The sequence below is a fragment of the Doryrhamphus excisus genome, chromosome 3, assembly GCF_030265055.1.
Source record: "Doryrhamphus excisus isolate RoL2022-K1 chromosome 3, RoL_Dexc_1.0, whole genome shotgun sequence".
Lineage (NCBI taxonomy): Eukaryota > Metazoa > Chordata > Actinopteri > Syngnathiformes > Syngnathidae > Doryrhamphus > Doryrhamphus excisus.
In genome coordinates this window covers 20271613-20291530 of record NC_080468.1, presented here as the reverse complement: position 1 = coordinate 20291530, position 19918 = coordinate 20271613, and the positions used below count along the sequence as shown (strand labels likewise).

The 19918-nt window shown below is 42.3% G+C and overlaps 4 protein-coding genes, 1 long non-coding RNA gene and 3 other non-coding genes across 9 annotated transcripts; 7 read left to right on the top strand and 1 right to left on the bottom strand.

The window, feature by feature from the left end:
* Position 1: 1 nt before the first annotated feature.
* On the top strand, positions 2–4423 carry b3gat3 (beta-1,3-glucuronyltransferase 3 (glucuronosyltransferase I)). 2 transcript variants are annotated; one of them, XM_058068464.1, is made up of 10 exons: positions 2–156; positions 683–785; positions 908–1085; positions 1151–1334; positions 1414–1557; positions 1633–1719; positions 2011–2214; positions 2284–3930; positions 4157–4241; positions 4344–4423. In XM_058068464.1, the coding sequence occupies exons 2-8, from the start codon at positions 698–700 to the stop codon at positions 2380–2382; spliced, it is 984 nt and encodes a 327-aa protein (XP_057924447.1). In that variant the 5' UTR covers positions 2–156; positions 683–697; the 3' UTR covers positions 2383–3930; positions 4157–4241; positions 4344–4423. The 2 variants fall into 2 exon arrangements, with proteins under 2 accessions (XP_057924447.1, XP_057924446.1); XM_058068463.1 differs by having other exon boundaries at positions 4157–4421.
* A 731-nt stretch (positions 4424–5154) lies between these two features.
* Positions 5155–7608, top strand: sb:cb1058 (uncharacterized protein LOC394209 homolog). Its single transcript, XM_058068469.1, has 3 exons — positions 5155–5286; positions 5358–5721; positions 6478–7608. Exons 2-3 carry the CDS (start codon positions 5380–5382, stop codon positions 6619–6621), a joined length of 486 nt encoding a protein of 161 aa, XP_057924452.1. The 5' UTR covers positions 5155–5286; positions 5358–5379; the 3' UTR covers positions 6622–7608.
* A 323-nt stretch (positions 7609–7931) lies between these two features.
* On the top strand, positions 7932–12270 carry LOC131125568 (uncharacterized). Its single transcript, XR_009129044.1, has 13 exons — positions 7932–8118; positions 8685–8717; positions 8924–8953; positions 10057–10111; positions 10272–10344; positions 10527–10570; positions 10763–10806; positions 10970–11003; positions 11173–11225; positions 11445–11483; positions 11636–11685; positions 11942–11982; positions 12161–12270. It is a non-coding gene; the product is annotated as an uncharacterized LOC131125568 (long non-coding RNA).
* On the top strand, positions 11261–11386 carry LOC131126993 (small nucleolar RNA SNORD22). The gene has a single exon (XR_009129481.1). It is a non-coding gene; the product is annotated as a small nucleolar RNA SNORD22 (small nucleolar RNA).
* LOC131126992 (small nucleolar RNA SNORD31) lies at positions 11506–11577 on the top strand. The gene has a single exon (XR_009129480.1). It is a non-coding gene; the product is annotated as a small nucleolar RNA SNORD31 (small nucleolar RNA).
* LOC131126991 (small nucleolar RNA SNORD31) lies at positions 12024–12090 on the top strand. Its single transcript, XR_009129479.1, has one exon. It is a non-coding gene; the product is annotated as a small nucleolar RNA SNORD31 (small nucleolar RNA).
* On the bottom strand, positions 12268–13495 carry arl2 (ADP-ribosylation factor-like 2). The gene is made up of 5 exons (XM_058067226.1): positions 13290–13495; positions 12946–13056; positions 12686–12848; positions 12546–12626; positions 12268–12483 (listed from the first exon to the last, which is right to left on the bottom strand). Exons 1-5 carry the CDS (start codon positions 13352–13354, stop codon positions 12349–12351), a joined length of 555 nt encoding a protein of 184 aa, XP_057923209.1. The 5' UTR covers positions 13355–13495; the 3' UTR covers positions 12268–12348.
* batf2 (basic leucine zipper ATF-like transcription factor 2) lies at positions 12988–19760 on the top strand. Its single transcript, XM_058067225.1, has 3 exons — positions 12988–14276; positions 15196–15315; positions 17824–19760. The coding sequence occupies exons 1-3, from the start codon at positions 14205–14207 to the stop codon at positions 18559–18561; spliced, it is 930 nt and encodes a 309-aa protein (XP_057923208.1). The 5' UTR covers positions 12988–14204; the 3' UTR covers positions 18562–19760.
* The last annotated feature ends 158 nt before the right edge of the window (positions 19761–19918 follow it).

Here is a 19918-nt window from a genome sequence, read left to right as displayed (position 1 = left end):
TGCTAGCGTTAAGCTGTTTCAGTGGGTCGCTTTAACACGTGGCACAAAGACCGGAAGTGGTTGGTGAACCTCTGCAAGCCAAGCCGAATGGATGGGTCATTATTCCATCATCACGCTAATAATGACTAAAAGCTTTAAATCTCTTACCAGCAGTAGGTACGTGCATTAACTAAGGAATGTATTTAATTTAATGGTTTATGTTTAAACGTCATCGTAAAGCTAACTTCAGCGACCACAAATAAACCTTGACTCAAAATATTTGTCATATCCTCAGCGTTGGTTAATCAATGATTTGTGTGCTAGACCTTTAGTCTTCAGTACAAGCCATGAATATTTCTTCGTTGGTTTGGAATTTTGGGCCAATAGGAGCTTGTATTTGCTAAATTATTTTTTATTATTTTTGTGTGTGCACTCTTTAGCCAAAATAAACAAAACATGATTTTGAGGTGTCGTAACACCAGTTAAGGTCGCTCTGTTATGTATGCAGCCAGTACAAGATGCAATATAATGCAATAACACAATAAATGTTCGTTTTAAATGTCACTGGTATTACATACAGTATGTACGTTCATTATTAGTCATTACAGGATTCATAATACAGCTATTGTACTGGATCCCCTTATAGGATTTTATATATACATTATGAAGTGTCTGGTGACCACGTTTGTGTCTTCTGCAAAAGCTTCAACTTCCAGCAATGAAGATGAGGTTGAAGCTGAAGTCTGTGTTCGTGCTATACTTCATGGTCTCTCTCCTGGGTCTCATCTACGCCCTCATGCAGCTCGGTAAGTGACAATCGTCGTGTGTTTGCTAATCGGATGCAAGAGTTTGTTGTGTTCTAGAGACTTCTACAAATACTGGAGACATTGCAGGTAATCTGATACACTGAGTTGTGTTTTGTCATCAGGTCAACGTTGCGACTGCACAGGGCATGACATCCCCAAGGAGCGTGTCATATCGCGACTGCGAGGGGAGTTGCACCGCCTCCAGGAGCAAATGAGGAAATCAGGCGAGATCCAACAACCCCAAAAAGACCCCAAGTCCTCCCTGCCCACCATCTTTGTCATCACTCCCACATATGCCAGGTAGCCTTACCAACACATCTCAATCTCATTGATTCAACACATTCGTTCCTCTATTTCTGGTCCAGGCTGGTTCAAAAGGCTGAGCTGACCCGCTTGTCCCAGACGTTCCTCCACGTTCCGCAGCTCCACTGGATCGTAGTGGAGGACTCCAATCACAAGACGCCACTCGTGCGCGACCTTTTGGCAAAGAGCGGCCTCACCTACACGCACCTTCACGTGGCCACTGCCAAGGAGCGCAAACTGCAGGAGGTTGGCCATGCACTCGGAATTTGCATACGACTGTCTTCTTCTGGTGTGAAACAAAATGTTTACATTCCTTCATTCACAGGGTGACCCCAACTGGCTGAAGCCTCGTGGTGTGGAGCAGAGGAACGAGGCACTGCACTGGCTCAGACAGGAGACTCACAAACAGCAGGGGGTGGTCTATTTCGCTGATGATGACAACACTTACAGCCTGCAACTATTTGAAGAGGTAGACACATGGAAAGGCTCAACCTGGCTTCGGCATGATGATGATGATGATGATGATGATTGTGTGTCGTCTCAGATGAGGAACACGCAGCGTGTGTCTGTGTGGCCTGTGGGACTGGTCGGCGGGATGAAGTATGAGAAGCCTGTGGTGGAAGGAGGAAAGGTTGGTTATTTATAGCTCAGAATGGAGAAGTCGGTGCCATACTGTATATCATATACTGGAATATAACATTAAGCTACAGGAGGACATTTGAAGATGTGTGATGGAGCCTCCTTTTCTACAAAGCTGCTCTCTGTGAAGTGATGGCCGTATAAATGGGGCAGGCTCATCGGTTTTTTAAAAGGTCGTTGCCTACAGTCAAGGGCATTTTTAGTCATTTGGGGGCCCATTTGTGCCCGAATTGTATAAGTTTCGATGACAAACACAAATGTGTTTTTTTGGCCAATGGTGTAGGTGGTGCGCTTCCACACCGGCTGGCGTCCCAGTCGTCCCTTCCCAATGGACATGGCTGGTTTTGCAGTGTCCCTCAAGCTGGTTCTGGCCAATCCGGACTCCTGGTTCGACGGCATGGCGCCTATGGGCTTCCTGGAGAGCAGTTTCCTGCAGGGTCTCGTCACCATGGACCAGCTGGAGCCCAAAGCGGATGATTGTTCCCTTGTGAGTGTCTTCATACACTGTATGTTTTTTTTAAATCATTTGCATTATCGGTGGGTTTATTGTGTACAGGTGCTGGTGTGGCACACACGCACAGAGAAGCCCAAGATGAAGCGGGAAGAGGCTCTGCAGGCTCAGGGTCTGGGCTCAGACCCTCACGTGGAGGTCTGAGGAGCACACTCACATGTACATTTCAGCTATTTATTTAATAGTGTTTTTGTTTACTGGAAATAAAAGAATCAAGAGCGGGGCTTAGAGTAACACCGTCACGTACCAGTTTGGTTTTAAAGTTGGCATAACTGCCCCCGCTGTAACGGACCTCAGATTAAAACATTTCTTTGTTTTTGCATGACACACACAACTGCCGAAAAATACAACTTTTTTTTGTACTACCTACTGTCAACAACACAAGATACAAGCTATCAGGATATTACAGGAAGGCTTTAACTGTATTCCTGCCAATCAAGGGAAATGTTTTATGAAGACACAATAAAAGAGATCTCTTTGTATGTGTATTATGTAGGGTTGGCCATCATTTCAATTTCAACAATGATTTCTTGTTTCAATTCTTTTTTTCTTTTTTTTTCAATTTTTCTTTCAATTTTTTCTAGTTTCAATTCTGGTTAATGACGATTCTCGATCTGATGTTATTAAGAGTTAGGGTCAAATAAGTGGGATTGTTTTATATGACCTTTTTAATCAACATTACTATTAATTTCTTACAGGGCTATTTTCAAGCAGGATATAAATATCAAACCATTCAACTTGAATACACATTTAAAAGTTTTGTTTTGAAAAAAACATTTTTTTACAGGGGTACACTTTTGCCAGTTGTATATTTTGTTAGGTGTAAGCTTTTTATATAGCACCCTTATTTTGTTACAAACAAGTAAACAGGATGTAGCAGGTTCTTATTTTGAATGCCGGAAGTGTGTTGGGCGAGTTGAGAAGGTCCCTTGACCGTACATATTAACAAAGCTGCCCAACCGTAGCTCCCATCCTGAAACTCTTGGTTACATTGGCATGACATAGACGTCATTTATTCTTTGACCTCCGCTTGCTGAGAGGAGAGAAAGTCCGACGTAGTGCATCAAAGATGAGGTTATTTCCACCATGAATGTGTAAACATTAATCATGTGGGTCGAGCACTCTCCTTTGCTTGATGTCATTGTGTTGCAAATGTTGCATTGTGCCAACCTTCTTCTTCACTGGTGCTTGCCGGCTTCTTCTTTGTTGGTGTTTGCGGCTATTCAAGTCTGCGATGTGGGCATTGAAACTACTAATCAAAATAAAAACATTTGTAAAATCCTGGGAGAATTGGAATGTTATCCAACCCTTAGTAGTAATATGTTCTGTTAGTATGTTATGTCATATTTGATCCTAACATTGTACACTGTTTGTGACAATAAATTATTTGTAAGTTTTCATGCATGTTTATTGATAGTTTGTAGGTGGCAAGTCCTACATCCACAGGTAAGTCAATTAAAATCTTTTTAATGGCTAAATTGAACTGAAGTATAAGAGGAAATTTGTATTTTAAAAGTGTCAATCCACAGAAATATACTAGTGAGTCATGCTTTGCACGTCAGTTGTCTGTCTGAACTAACCATGACTAACTTCCTGGTGACAATCATCTTTCTGCCCTCAGGATCATCATCAATGCTATCCAAGCTCAGGCCTGTTTGATGGTTGCCTTGGAAACCAACTCCGAACATCCAGGTACTTGTTTTTCACAGGCCACTTTGATTGACAGATGCATACAGCTCATACAAGGTGCACTGAAGTCATACCAGATGTACACCTTTTTTTTTGGTCCACAATGACTCACCTTTTGCACTTCAGCCTCCAGATTACATCCATTTAATGTGTGTGTACGTAGAAGCATGTGACACACCCTGACATATGTTGACTTTTTTTTAACAGTAACTATTTTTTCCGTCCACAGATCATTTAAAAGTGCCACAACATGATTGAAACTTCCAAGCACTTCACTAGCCGTGTTTTAGGGATCTAAAAGCAGGTGCAAAAAGGTATGATTGTGTTCATTGTGATGACGTGCATGCAGCAGGAACAGCCACTGTGTGTGTGTGTGTGTGTGTGTGTGTGGGCGTGCGACACGTTTGCGTGATTAGGGGGAGTAGACTCAACTCAACTCCAAGCGCCCAGACACTCATTCCCCCTCGCACACACGCTGATCAGTGAGCCTCACACACAAGCTAAAGTTGAGGTAAGTCTTATTAACGTTTTTGTATAATTGTACAAGTAGTAGTACTCTAGCTAGAGTATCGAGACGAGTACTGTCTGTGTGATTGTCCTGAAAGTTTATCACAAAAATCTTATCTTCATTGCTCAACCTGAGTCTTTGCACGCAACGTTTTGCTTGTGATGTTTCAATAAGTTCTCCAATTCATGTTATATGAATCATGACACAATATAAGAGGTATCTAACTGTATGTACATGTCTGTCATTCAGACTAATGGTTTAGAAGTCATCAGCATGTTCACTATAAGTCACACATGTACAAAAATATATTTTAATATGACATCGTGAACTTTGTAGGGCAGTTCTCTGAGAAGCAAAAATCTCCAGTGTATCCCTGAATGTACCAATGCCATTTTAATAGTGTTTTAAGTAGAGGAACTGTCCCTGAAAAAATATATATTTTTAAAGTTAAACCAGTGACCTCCCAGTCTACACGGTTCACTTTGTGATAAAGTCCAGCTGTGTGTGTCTACGAACATTGTGTCCTTGATTTGACATCCCGTCGTCATCATAAGCCTCAAATCTTTCCAAATGTCATTCAGATAGGCACACAGACAATCAAACAACATTTACTTTTATACCATTTTTCCACTTTGAAATGATTGTACCTTTGATAGTGGAGACTGTGTTCTAGGTTACATAACCACATTCGACTAATCTCTCCCTCAGAGCAAACCAAAGAAAAGCGAACCCAGCCAAGTTTGAAGATGACCATCGGCAAGAACTCCAGGAAAAGTTCACTGCGGGGCTCCATCCGGGCTCCGAAGTTCCTGGACAAATCTAGCGGCTTCTACGGCCGCTTGGACGAGCCAGTAAGTGCACCCCTGGACGTGGAGATTAAGGGGGAGGATGTGATGGAGGAAGTGGATGTTGTGCATGTAAGTGAGACAGATGAGGTGGAAGACATGCGAGCGTTGGTCCCAATGGAGGACGACGGCCAGATTCTCCTGCGTGCGACACCCAGCCGGTGGAGCAGCGGCAGGTGGCGGAGGAGTTCCAAGAGGTGGCATAAGCAGAGGAGTTCTCGGCAGGAGTCACACAAAGATGAGAAGACCAATCAGGGCACTGCCAGCCAGATGGAACCGCACGTTCTGGAAGTGGCCATGAAAGAGAACCTGCCTGTGCACGTCATGTGCCGAGAGGATGCTGACGATGAGGTGTTGATCCGTGACAAGACAAGGATGAAAAGGGAACAAGAGGAAGGGATGAAGGTGGTGAAGAGGAACACGTTGAAAATGTATAGCAAGGTGAGACATGCAAAATCCATCCATTTTCTAGAACACTGGTCCTCATTGGGGTCATGGGTGAGCTGGAGCCTACCACAGCTGACATGAGGCGAGGAGTGGCGTCAATTAGTCGCATTTGCACATATGGACAATTTAGACTGGTGTGTTTGTGGGATTCCACTCCTCAACTCCACACACAGATGTTCCAGCAGAGATTCAAACCCAGATATCCTAACTGTGAAGCAGATGTGCTAACCACTAGGACACCATGCGACCGCACATGCTAAATATCATCCTTAAACAAGACCTCACCAGACCTCCCAACAATGTGGATGAAATCAACTCTGTAGTTGTGACGTTGTCAAAGAAACTCCATGATGGAGTGACATGGTTAAACTTTAAGCCCTTTAAGGTTACGTAAGCCAGTGTGTGTGGAGATGCATTGTGGACTATTAAACCCTGCGCAGCCTTCTTGTGTTAATAATAGTCCACCATCAGGGTCCAGGTCCATCGGTCACATAGGGCAGCCACTTTTCCATGACGCCATGTTTAACAACGTGGAAATAATTAAGCTCTCCCGCCCTCACCTGAGTCACATGTTGGGTACACGACAGCAACATTCCTTTGCCTCATGCATGGTTGGCTGGGTCCAAGGACCGAGCGTTGACTCGCCTACTACTAAGCCCACATCTTAAACATTCCACTCACCAGTTAGCCGCAGCGGTGGAGATGATTTATTAACAGCATTCTAGTTTTTAACTTGTTGTGATTCCTCAGGCTCTGGATGGAGCTTTTCGCCGAGGCTGGGAGGCGTTCGTGGCCAACATCTACAGCATCACACTCACGCCTGTCAATTTGTCGTCATCACCGTCATCCAAAAAGAAACATCAACACAACTTGGTGTTGGCTGAGTTTCAGTAGAAGCTGAAATGTTTTGGACTGATTATTTGGGATGCAGTATTCCCTCTGGAATGATGTTTACTTCCCTGTCAGTCACATGTTTTTCAAGTGTGAGGTTTATGAAATGCTGATTATTTACTCTGTTTAATATTATCCTTTCATTTTCTAGCGATATCTTCCTACGTCAGATCCACTTTTTAGAGCTTTCTTGGTTTTAACGCTATGAAAACACTAAAACGTGTTGATGTGTTACCATTGAAAAGCAATGACTGATTTGTGGACCGGCTGTTTTGACGTGACTTTAGTGAGTAACAATTCTTGCTAATGCTAGATAAAGCTAATCAATAATTGGGTGAGCGGCACAAAAACACACCCAAAGTATTTATTTGTATATAAAAACACAGCAACTGTCTTGTAAAACTTCTTAGTGTTTTGCTGAAGGTTCTTTGCTCCAGAGGGGAAAACGTGGAAATAAACATGAAAGCGATATGTTTGTACTGTCAAAGACCCTCTATATTAGTGGTTCTTGTATGGTGTCACGATGGGACCCACTTATGTCAACAGTAGTTAAGTTGCAGTCTACTTCAGTACTTCAAATGTTTTTTTTTTATCAACTGTCATCTTTTTAAACATTAATTCACATAAGGAATGTATTAAGGCACAATGCATGCAAATAATGAGTGAATTAAAATTACATATCAAAACCTCAGTAAATATGACCACAAAACACAAACATTTTATTTTTAACAACAGTGATATATTAACAGTATACAGATGACTGAAATATTTGCTCAATTTTACGTCACAGTAATAAAATAAGTCAGCCATTGCTGGGTATTACATATTGCATACAGCCAAACTTTTGGGGCCCAGTTGACAATTACTGCTATTATGGGACTGGGGTCCGTTCGTATCTCATACTAAACTTTGAACTGAACTGAACTGAATTTTAAAAACACCACAATTGTGTCTTGTAAATAATCACTGTAATTTTAAATGTTTAATTCTGTAAATAGACTACAGCACTTTGGGAATGCCTTGTGTCATTATTACTATTGCTATTGGGCCAAATAACCAACATTATGATATTAAGAAACAATCAGAAACAAATATAAGTACTTTGAATTAAATCGTCTAATTAAAAAAGCAATATTTAACAATATTTTCAAGGCAAATTATGTCGTCTTTGACGCCACTGTAATTTTCCCTCCCATACGACAGGTGGCAGCACAGCTACTGACCAAATGACACGATGAAGAAATGCAACCACTATGTTGAAATGCAACACATATGTTCTTATTTATCTGTCAGTCATCACGGGTTGATAGGAGCAATTAAATACATATTTATTTGACTGCAGCTCTTGCACATTTAAAAACTAAAGCCTGCAAATGTGCATTTTGTTTTCAACGTTTCGGGTACGTTCGGGAATGTGGGAGGAGTCTCAGCGTGGTTATAAATGGGTCATACACCCTTATCTTCCTCCCTTCCACCTCCTACTACTCTTGACTACCTCAGGTAATTTCTTACGCAATTCGTGTTGGCTTTCAGTCAACTAAATTGTTTGAATCTCACCAAACGTGTTTTGCTTCTGATGCTTTTCATGTGGCTTTTCCTGTGTCGACACCCTAACCTATCCGTCGTGTTTAGCTGCCTTTCCAGAAGTAGCAGTTAGTGCACGGTTTTTCTGCGTGCAGTATGGGCGGCCATCCGTTGCCATCAGACCGTTAACTACCGTTAATTTATCGCAACGGGCTGTTAATTTTAATTTTCCGGCTATTAACTTGATATTTTAGTTTGTATTTTCAGTATTTGTCGGTTTGTTTGGTTTTTTTTTTGTGATCGACGCGGCCTATGAATGCTATGCTAGCTCAGTTTTGTGTCCTTCCACATGGTGCAGCTAGCGGCGTCTCTCAATGATGATTCTTTTCACAGACCTGTACTGAATGACTGTGATTGGACTTTCTTTATTCTGATGTGAGACGCGTTTTAGTATTAAAGTAATAGTACTTTCAGTAGTAGCATATAGTATTGTAGCATTCACATGGCAAATGCTAACACCCACGTTGTCTTCGTCTCTTCAGGTCGAGAAAGATGGAGACTCTACTTAAGTCAAGGTATTTGTCTAAAACTCTTTCGATTTGATGTAAATTGTGCCTTTTTTTGAAGAGATCATGCTACATTGATGTGAACTTTGAACTCTCTTACTGACTCGTGTTAGATGACAAAGTATTTAATCTGAGTAGCATGACTCTTCATCACTAATGAAAATGTGCTCATCTGAAACATCCTTTTAATGATGGAACTTGTGTTTGATTTATAGGTGGATGATCGGGCTCCATTTGAGCATCAGGTATGTTCAAGTTACTTACCTTCACCCTTGGGCCCTGTCCACAAACCAGTGTTGGGCATGTAACTACTGTCTACACCTTTATTGCATCATAAACACTGACACAAATAGAATTTGCTTGAATATTTTGTCTACAACAAATGTAACGTTGAATTGTATAGAATCACAATTGTTTGCTGTATCGTACTGTTCTATAAATATTTGAATCTTGTCTAGATGCGTATGGAATGTTGACTAGACTTGCATCCTTAGGTGATTCTTGACAAAGGTCTCGCTGTCTAAGACTTGTTCTTCCTGATCTCACAGTGAATGGTCTGTTTTGCGTGGAACTGAGTCAAAAGCTGCAACAGCGATACCATTGTAGCTGCGAACCTGAAATACTATTACCTTGCCACAGGCGTTGTGACGTCACTCACAATGCCTCAAGCTATTCCTTAGTAATGCTACCTGATAGTGCTGATAATGTTAGCTCGGGGTTATAAATCGTGTCTCTTTGACTGACGCAGTGGCTAAACCGGCTCTCGATTTGGACCAGACTACCTTGCAATAAAGACTCGGCAAGGTGCCAGTTTGTTCAGAGTTTGTACTTTACAAAAGGGAGCACATGTCTTATGCCGGAAAAGATTTTCCATCAATCTGCATCCCACTATATACTGCGTTTCACTATAGCCTGATCTGCCTGGGGGGGCGCCTTACCTTGACTCAAGTAGTGTTGGTTCCCATCAGTGAGTCTTGGAAAGACATTTGGGTAATGTTTTAAATGGCAATACTGCAGGATACTAAATATCATTCTTGCATGACAGCATGTGTGTTTTATTGTTGGCTAGTGTGTTAATGCATAGAAAAGGGAAATACGCGTTCATGTTTGACATAAGGATTGTAAATGATGGGCAAAACTCTCAATGCAGTTCCTCTTGTAACTGTCAAGTGTGTGGACGGGGCCTTAAATGTGAGCTTGGTGCTACTGTGATGAATTCCAGAACTCTCTCTTACTGAATTTGCCTTTTTGAAGAGACTCCTTTACCAGATTCTGAGGTGCACCTCTGGGTTCTGAGAGGTTAAACTTGTTTCATCGTTATCTTACACTTCAACTGTCATTTCTGCAGACTGGACTTCATGGAAGCTTGGACTCAATCCTTGTCTCATCCTCCACATTAAGAGGTGTGTATGAGTGCCTAGAGTTGATATCAATTTTATAAATTATTTTCCATAAGATCGCGTGTGTATATACCTCAAAGTGGTGATATCAACATACTTATGGTTGCCCTGCAGAGCACTGTCAAAGTTTTTGCAGAAGATATAACTGACTTTCCCCATCTAGATGGCTGCCTTCTGTAGATGGAAAACACCTAAAGAACTCTGGTTGAACGACACCCATCTTTTCGGCTCAAAAGGTCTGCATGACTGAAAACTAGATGCAAATTTTCTGTGGTTAAGTATGATGATTTTCCATAATGACAAGCATATGCCTGAAGTCACTGATGTCAATTTTCAATCTGATTTGTTGCCCTGTAGAGACACTTTTCTGGATGAAAGTGACCATTACAAATGACTAATTTTTCTCTTTCTTTGCCAGCTGGGAATTGACCCTATGGGCTGCTGATGGCACCTGATCTAAATGTAAGGGTGGTTTATATATATTTTTTTAATGGTCTATACTTGGTTTGAAAGGATGAAATAGATTTAAGTCTAACAGCTGGACGGCTAATGTCACATGGCAGTTTGTCACCAAAGCCCTGATCAACAGCTCCTGCAAAGTTGTGCTTTTTAGATGTTTGTCAGGTTTTTAATGACCATTTCTTCCTCCTGCAGGGTCTTGAAAGCACTGAGAAGGAAGTTGCTGACAAAGCTTTTGGGTAAGGTTAAATTTGTAGTTTTTATATTTGTGCTGTGCGATGATGATAAAACAGCTCACTTTGACTAACAGTGAAACAAGATGAACGACAGAGCACATGGATTTTTTTTTTTTTACTTTTTCTGTTCACAAATACATGGAAACTAATATTTGTATTCCACCAGATCCTGAGGTGTTGATGGCTCCTGCAAACCGAAGGTGAGTTGACTTGAAGAAAAGTGCACAGTCACAGCTGTTGATGATGATAAAACTTTGGAATCTCGTTCGTCTGAGATCATGATGACAAATTCAAATCTGACACCGGCCCTGTCTGATTACATATAAAATGCAAAATTGGGCAGCAAATCTAATATTTGGCTTCCTACAGATGTGCTGACGTTTCTAGAAAGCGGTTTATCCTTGACCGTCCAGCAGGTGAAGGTGAGTCAAGTCCGCTTGCATTTGATGAGCAGTTTCCTTGATGATGACATCTGCACACGTCTTACGCCTTGTGTCAACGCCAGACCTGCAAAGGTGAACCCACTGGTGTTGCCAGGGCAACAAGGGGACAATTTGTTGGGGTTTCCAACAGTCTGAAAGGAAACTGCTGTGATGCGACATGTGTAAAAGAAGCACCTTGTCATGGGATGATCTTTGCAGGTTGATGGCAGCCATGACCGGCTTGAGGTGCAAGTGGAGGTGGGTTACTTTGATGTTCGTTCGTGGAAGTGATGACTTGCTATTACCGCCCCAGTCTGAGTAGTCATGACTGATTGGTATTCCCTGATCCAGATCAATATAACATGGACCAATGCAGGCCTGACCTTGTATTGATGAATACTTGTCTTTAGGTTGGTGCTTGTTGCAGATTTACAGCGTGAGACCAGCTTGCACATTACAGGTATGTAGAAGTCTGTGCTGGTTTTCGTGGTATAGTGGAAATGATGACACCTTTCCACAGTCTTCAGTTGATCTTTCCGGGTGACCCAGTTATGGCACTGAGAACCCTGTACTCAGGTGTAAGGTGACCTGCTGGTGTTCTATGGAGGCTATGCTGACAAATGACTGAATGTGGACTCTGACCATTCCAAACGTGTTTGTAGCACAGTTTTTGCCAAGAATTGCACTTAAAGATGCTCCTTTGTTCCATCTGTTAGGATGTCCATGACTCGCTGCTCCTGGGCTCTGCTGTGTTTTGGTAGGTCCACATGCTGCCATGATTTTTTTTTTAGCCTGTTTCCAAAGTGATGAACTTATTACCGCCCCAGTCTGATTGTTCATGACTGATTGGTCTTTCTGATCTCAGACATCAGCATTGCAATTGACAAATGAGAAATTTCATTTACTGATGCCACCCCCCCCTTTTCTCCCCACAGCTGTGACCATCAGATGTGTAATTAAATTGAGTTTTAGTACTTGATTGCCTTGTTTGCAGAATCGCTTGCCATACATGCTTTACACACAAAATAAAACAAACTGGACATGATTGATTGTATTTATTGACTATATACATGGCAATTACAAAAATGGTTGTGCATGAGTCCTTGTCAAAAGTAGCCTTATTTCAGTCTACAGTAAAGATCCTTGCAGCAATGTCTTCTAGCAACCAGTCCATTCCTGGTAAAAGGTTCTGCCCAGTCACTGCGCTGCAGCCAATGATGCACCAGTGGTGATTTTTAATGTTGTTCAGGGCCAAAGCCTAAAAGTGGAAACCAGTTAGGTGTAAAGGGCTTAAAGAAGGTGCTCAAGGAGCTCACTCACCTCTTGTATTGCCTCTTTAGACAGCGCGCCAGGTAAGTCCTGCTTATTGGCAAACACCAACAATGTAGCGCCGAGCAACCTCTGCAAAGGCAAAGACGCTTTAAAACTAATTCTTAACCTGCTAGAACTCACGTAGTGACCTCCTCCAGCAGCAGTTTCTGGAGTTCCTGCTTGCAGTCCTCCATGCGTTGTCTGTCTGCACTGTCCACCACCCACACCAGGCCGTCTGTGCTTTCAAAGTAGTTCCTCCAGTAGGAGCGTAGTGACTTCTGACCCCCAACGTCCCAGATGTTCAATTTGAAACTAAAGGCCAAAAGAGTGCAAATTTCATTCACGGCTACATGAACCGGATGTGGATAGCTACGCTTGCGCCATGCATGCTAAGTGATGCGTTACTTACTCTCTGTGCTCTAACGTTATGATCCTGAAGCCAAGTGTTGGAGGGATGGTGCTCACGTCCTCGCCGTTCAACCTTTTCACCACGGTGGTTTTCCCCGCGTTGTCCAAACCCCTGAAGGCGACAGGTTAGGGAAACCAGCTACAAACTTGCTAGCATGCTAACCACTGTGCTCTTATAAATTCTTATTTCTAACTCTTGCACACTTGTAAACTTGTTTATATGCCTCTCGGTACATAAACGATAAAAAAAATAGCAACGTAGTTAAGCAAGCACTCGTGTAGCACAATGTGTTTTAAACGCTGCTGTCATGCTATTGCTAGCTAGGCTCTCACAGTGAAGGATACAATATTAGTAGTCTCATCTCTCGCTCTTTCTGCTTCATTTTCTTCAGGATAGTCAGCAAGCCCATCGCGACGATGTACGGCCCAGTTGCACCTGATTCGGTTAAAAAGTGATTATTCTTGAGGTTGCTTTCTGCTGTTGTAAGCGTCTATCGTGGACATAGTCGGCAAGGAAATGGCTCTCTCTAAACAAGCCCCACCCCTTGCACCCATCTTATTGGTCCAATTTTCACACGGCGAACGTTGATTGAACGATGCTGATGTCTTTCCAAGCCTTAAAGGCGTGGTCGAAGCAGTGCTGTTTCCGGTTGTGCGCCCTCATGTGGCCAGAAACTCGTATTTTTGCATCAAGTGAACTATTATGCTTTTCCACTTTTCTGACCTATAAATGGAGTTACAATGTTAAATGCCCTTTAGGACTTCTAACAAAAGCTTCTGGAAACAAGAAAACACACATGCACATGGTAATATACCAAGGCCGACAAACCTATGAGTTGGTTTTTTTCATTTAACTTCATCGTCCCAGGTCCGGGTTTACCCCAGAACCCTCCACCCCCACCGTTTTTGTGTGTGTGCGCGTGCGTGCTTGTGTGTGGGTGGGGTGGGGGTGGCGTTGAGTGGGAGAGGGTGTTAAATCCACGCCACCCAAATTCCTGCTTCGCTCCAGCTGGTTTAAAATAAAGTGAAAGTGAAAACGGTCGCCTGTAGCGTCACCGTCTGACGCTTCTTGGCGGACCCGTACCACACACCACACCGGCCGGCATTCTTGGAAGCCGCGACCCCCTCCTTTCCCAGCTGGGAAGTTTTGCAGCACTGCAGCAGTTTTTATACAGAAGGTCTGGGTCTGCGTCACATGGAGAGAACATGAAGGTCCAGCCTGATGTTGCATGGAAGTGACTGCATTCCACTGGAGCTGAGATGTCCCCCCTCTTCATGGAGACCAACTGTGAGCCCACCAGCCCTGGATCTGGCTCTGATGAGGGACACTCTGTAAGTCCTCCTACATCCATTTTGCTTGGTGCACTTTCACATCATCTTATAATGTTATGTCTCATCAAAAGTGATGCACAGCCTTGCTCATAGGGTTCATGTTGAGGTAATTATCAAACTGTGTTTATTATTGCTGTGACCAAAATATTACAGCAGCGGTTCCACTTCAGAAATATTCACTTCCCACCATTTGTGCTGCCTCCACATGTTTCATGTATATATTTCTAATATTATTGTATTTTCATATTAAAAAAATCTGGTGTACTACCTAATGAAGACTTAATCCGTACCGTGCTTCCAAATTTCTGTTTTGTTTCACTGTTGTTTAGTCTCCACAAAATGCTGTCTGTCATTTTTTAGCTCATAATTCTATTAAATGTTATATGTAGTATCATTAGTGTATATACTGTATTTTCTGGACTATAAGTCGCTCCAGAGTATAAGTCGCATAATTAGGGAGAAAAAAAAAACATAAGTCGCACTGGAGTATAAGTCGCATTTTTTGCGGCTAATTTATTTTCCAAACTACTTAACCAAAATCGACATTACATCCTCTTGGAAGGCAAATTCTAACAATAAAATAATAGAGAACAGGCTGAATAGATGTAAGATATGCTAACACAATGCTTATTCAGCTACACAAAATATAAACATGAACAGAAAAGGTGTCCAGTGTTTATGGAACATGTATAAGTCGCTCTGGAGTATAAGTCGCAGGAACAGCCAACCTATGAAAAAAACTGCGACTTATAGTCCAGAAATACGACATGTGTGTCTGTGTGTGTATATGTATTTTTTTTTCTTTATACACCTTGTCCCATGACTTTTTACAAACCCCTGAACACACCACGGAATATTTATTAAGTTATTTAAATTTCCAACAAATATGTTCTCAAACTGTTTGTGGCCTTCCTGCCAGGAGAGAGAGACGGAGGGACACGTGTTGGGGGAAAGGGGGACTAAAAGACGGTTGAAGAACAGAGACGCAGCCAGGAAGAGCCGGAAAAAACAAACCGAGAGAGCGGATGAACTCCACCAGGTAGGAAACTCCTTCCCTTTTTTTTAATTGTTAAATGTTTTGTCCTTGGTAGTTGTACTGAATTAGCATTGTGTGTGTGTGTGTGTGTGTGTGTGTGTGTGTGAGAGAGACATGGTAGTGCGCTTGTGGCCATTTCTTGTAAACAGTCTGCCTTAGGAGAAAGAAGGGCTGTCTGTCACAACAGCATTTCCTGCACCTCCACCCCCTGCCACTCAAACACACACACACAGACGATATAGATAAGCTAGAATCCATATGTTTAGCGCCATAGAAAATAATGTTAGCTTAACGTAGCACTGAAAGCCATATGAGGCAATGCAATGCACGGCTTAATGATTTCTAGTGAGGAAAATAAAAAAGCACATTGTGGCTTAGGTGTGAGTGTGTGTCCAGACTTTCACTTTCTCTCTCGGTCCCTCTCTTTCACTTCCGCTCTCTTTGTCATCCTCCTGTGATGAAGATCACAGGCCCTCATGGTGATCATGACGATGTCAAGGTCACTTGGACACCGCGGTGTCGCCATTGTGGACCTTTTATTGCAACACACACAAAAAACTCACGCCATAAAATTAATCATTTTGTTGTTTTGTTTTTTTTTTTGTTGTGAGTTGTACTTTCAAAGTGGTTCCTCCAGTAGGAGTGCAGTGACCTCTGATCCCCAAACATCCCAAATCTTCAACTTGTAACTACGTGCTGGTCAGGAATGAGGAAATCCAACCACTTGTGCCTGGTGGTGGTGTCTTTAGGTTCTGTAAACAAACGTGTCTTTCCCTTGCTAACAACCTAAACATAGAAGCAGAGCTTGGGGGGGGGGGGGGGGGGGGGCAGATAGTATATCTGGCCTACAGCGCACAAACGATGCACAGAATAGATTTGCATATCACACTCTTCACCCTGGGGACCCATTTGGTGTCATTGACTCCCATCATAAGCACGTATTTTGATATACATATGTACATACATATATACATATGCATACATATATATGTACAGTCGTATACAGTCGCCAAGTTATGCTTTGAATTTTGTGGTTTCACTCTTATCACGGTTTTTCGAAAATGGTATTGTGAATAGGTTGTCCCTCGTTTGTCACAATTAATTAGTTCCAGGCCCAGCTACGATAAATTAATTTCCATAAAGTAGGATTCAGTATCAGTAGATAAATGTTAGAGCAGAGGAAAACATTTTTAAATGAATTTATAAATATATATTTAAATATATTTAAATTTATATATAAATATATTTTTTTACCATTATTAGAGCCCTATAATGACTTTTACACTCCTATTATTCTTTGCTCAACTGTAATGTGCAGGCTCTGCAGGGACACACGATACGGCCACCGCTAGCATAGCAAGCTACCCAGCTAACTAGTTAGCCTCTCCAAATTACTTATTCTAAACTTAAGTGTTTCAAACAGAGAGGGAAAGGACAAAATAAGACACCAAAACTTTACCACTTCCACATGGTATAGGAGGAGTACTATGACCACACGCAATGTGAAGGTAATCTAATCTAGGCATGTAACACTACTGGCGCCTTGTCATCCAATATATTTTAACTAATAATAGACCATAGTCAGCAATGAAATGGTGGTCGTTCATGAATTAATACATTTCATATTCAACATTGGTCACTATAGGTGTCCATAATTGTTTGGTAAGACAAGCACTTGATTGCTGGAACTACAGCGGTTTTAACAATAAAATAACGGTCATGGTGATAACATGGGCTACTGTTGCGGGCGACTGTGAAATAACCAACGTCACTTCCTGTCCACCCCTCACTCAAGTCCCTGAGGGGAACAGATTTATAGTAACACAAATACAGTACGCACGGCACGAGTCTTAGTTATGTCTTCAATAGTTTATTCACTTTTTAATTGCGTAATATGAGTAAAAAGATGACTGTAGGGGTGCTAATTAATCTCTAGAGTGCTCTAATAATGTTACAAACTTAATATATGGAGAAGGTTATAAGCATGTTTGTACCACCAATGTCACTTCCTGTCCACCCCTCACTCAAGTCCCTGAGGGGAACAGATTTATAGTAACACAAATACAGTAAGCACGGCACGAGTCTTAGTTATGTCTTCAATAGCTTATTCACTTTTTAATTGCGTAATATGAGCGAAAAGATGACTGTAGGGGTGCTAATTAATCTCTAGAGTGCTCTAATAATGTTACAAACTTAATATATGGAGAAGGTTATAAGCATGTTTGTACCACCAATGTCACTTCCTGTCCACCCCTCACTCAAGTCCCTGAGGGGAACAGATTTATAGTAACACAAATACAGTAAGCACGGCACGAGTCTTAGTTATGTCTTCAATAGCTTATTCACTTTTTAATTGCGTAATATGAGCGAAAAGATGACTGTAGGGGTGCTAATTAATCTCTAGAGTGCTCTAATAATGATACAAACCCAATATATGGAGAAGGTTATAAGCATGTTTGTACCACCAACCCCTGACTCGCCCTCCCACCCCCATCCCACCTCCACCCCCAGGAGCTGGAGCAGCTGGAGCAGTCCAACTCGGCTCTCCAAAAAGAGATTAGAGCCTTGAAAAAAGACGTCCATCACTACACGACGGTTCTGGAGCGCCACGAGCCCTTCTGTCGCCTCATGATGTCCAACGTCTCCGCCTCGTCCACCGTCAGCCCCGGGCCGTCCACAGCCTCCAGCCTGGGTCCTCAATCCGTAGACCTCAGCGAAGGCACTTGTCTGTCACCCTCCGCCCTCTTTTCCTCCAGTCTTTTCACTCCTGCTCCACATTCCCTCTTTTGCCAAAGTTCCTCCACGCCAGCCAAGGATGAGATTGAAAATCTTTTCCACACTGAATTTCAAGGTTTGCCCGCTTCTTCCACGCTCCTCCCTGACGACATCCTGGCATCTCCACCTTTTCCTGCCGACACTTTGGGAGCACCCCTGGTTGATCCCCATGGATTCACTGGAAATCCAAACAATTCTGACTCCCAGCGTCCTCCAATTTCGGCACAAACTAGTCGGGATGTCACCTTGGAGCCAAGCGAGGAGCTCATGTCAGCCCCCGACCCCCTGCTGTCCCTGATTCCCATTCCCAGTTCTTCCGGCAACCTTCAGGCACCCAGCAGCACCCAGGATGGACCATTCCAACCAAATGCTAGCTCGCTGGCTATGATAGAGGAACGTCCAGGGGAGCTGTCATTGTTTGACCTACTGAAGGACAATGAGTGGATTCTGAGTGCGGAGACTCGTGATCAGTAGTCTGCATACACTGAAGGATTTATTTGAACCTTTCTTTTTGTGGAATTTAATGTTTATGTATGGTTATGTATGTCTCCAATGATTACTTTAAAAAAAATAATTGGAGGGCAGAAGATTGAATTTATGTTCTCAAATTTGCACAACGTCACATTTATATATTCGTTAAAAGCCATTCATGAATGGTGGGTCGCGGAACCGCGTTCAGTGAGTCGCAGGCTAAAAAAAAAAAATATTTAATGACGCCTCACGTCTGTGCTATTTGCTGTGTGTCATGTTTTACCTCTCATCCAGGTCCATGGTCAGATTCCACTCACCAGATATATACAGTATGTACTGAAAGCCTTTACACACTTTTTGGTTCAAATCATTTCTCTTATTATTATATATTTTTATAATACATAAAAATGTATTGTTCCTGAAACTAGTCTCCTGCTGGAACACTGTGTTGTGTTGCACTACCTCAAATTCAAACCGTCCTTGAATTGCTACTGATTTAGGTGATTGAACCAGTATGTAAAACTCTGACCTGAAAAAAAATCCACATCCATTTTCTATGCTGCTTACCCTCACGAGGGTCCTGTGGGTATGCTGGAGCCTATCCCATCTGACTTCGGGCCCGGTACACCCTGGACTGGTGGCCAGCCAATCACAAGGCACATATAGACAAACAACCATTCACACTCACATTCATACCTATGCACAATTTGGAGTCGCTAATTAACCTAGCATGTTTTTGGAATGCGGGAGGAGAAAATCCACACACAGAGACCATGCTAACTCCACATGGACATGCCCAAGCGGAGATTCCAACCCCGACCCAATCCACCCGATCTCATGACTATGTGCCAGCATGCTAACCACTCGACCATCGTGCGGTTAATCCACCCAAGCGCCCTAAATTAATGGAAGACATTCATATTCAATTCACGAATGGGTGTATGTGAACTTGTTACCTGAAAGTTTGTCCAAAAGGACATTTCTAAAAGACCGTCCTGCCTCAAACAGAACACACTGGAAGATATCTTGCATTAATATATGTATTTTTTCACCAAATTGACTATTTAATGTCGTTTTTTTATAACATGTTTGTTCAATCATCATATTTACAAATACAGAAAGTGATGTGACTTGACCAATTAGCTTGTATCAATTTTGACGTTTGCTGCAGCATTGCTGGGAAAAGACAAACGAGTGGTGAATAAATCCCATGCATCTGTTTCACTGCTTGTTTTTCAACACGTTTAAGCAAAGCCAGACCGCATTTGCAGGGTAAGTCGAGAATATTGAGCACCGTTTGATTAAACTGCTCTTTCATTAATTGCCACGCTGTCTTGCAGGGAAGACAACCGGCTACAAA

What these genes read in the sequence shown, in the direction of transcription:
- b3gat3 (XM_058068464.1), top strand. Translation starts at nt 698, where the DNA reads ATGAAGATGAGGTTGAAGCTGAAGTCTGTGTTCGTGCTATACTTCATG. An exon ending in GCCTGCAACTATTTGAAGAG is followed by an intron (nt 1,558 to 1,632) that starts GTAGACACATGG and finishes GTGTCGTCTCAG; the next exon opens with ATGAGGAACACGCAGCGTGT. An exon ending in CTGTGGTGGAAGGAGGAAAG is followed by an intron (nt 1,720 to 2,010) that starts GTTGGTTATTTA and finishes CCAATGGTGTAG; the next exon opens with GTGGTGCGCTTCCACACCGG.
- sb:cb1058 (XM_058068469.1), top strand. Translation starts at nt 5,380, where the DNA reads ATGCGAGCGTTGGTCCCAATGGAGGACGACGGCCAGATTCTCCTGCGT. An exon ending in CGTTGAAAATGTATAGCAAG is followed by an intron (nt 5,722 to 6,477) that starts GTGAGACATGCA and finishes GTGATTCCTCAG; the next exon opens with GCTCTGGATGGAGCTTTTCG.
- arl2 (XM_058067226.1), bottom strand. Translation starts at nt 13,354, where the DNA reads ATGGGCTTGCTGACTATCCTGAAGAAAATGAAGCAGAAAGAGCGAGAG. An exon ending in ATAACGTTAGAGCACAGAGA is followed by an intron (nt 12,849 to 12,945) that starts GTAAGTAACGCA and finishes TTTGGCCTTTAG; the next exon opens with TTTCAAATTGAACATCTGGG. An exon ending in AGAAACTGCTGCTGGAGGAG is followed by an intron (nt 12,627 to 12,685) that starts GTCACTACGTGA and finishes TTGCCTTTGCAG; the next exon opens with AGGTTGCTCGGCGCTACATT.
- batf2 (XM_058067225.1), top strand. Translation starts at nt 14,205, where the DNA reads ATGTCCCCCCTCTTCATGGAGACCAACTGTGAGCCCACCAGCCCTGGA. An exon ending in GCTCTGATGAGGGACACTCT is followed by an intron (nt 14,277 to 15,195) that starts GTAAGTCCTCCT and finishes CCTTCCTGCCAG; the next exon opens with GAGAGAGAGACGGAGGGACA. An exon ending in GAGCGGATGAACTCCACCAG is followed by an intron (nt 15,316 to 17,823) that starts GTAGGAAACTCC and finishes CTCCACCCCCAG; the next exon opens with GAGCTGGAGCAGCTGGAGCA.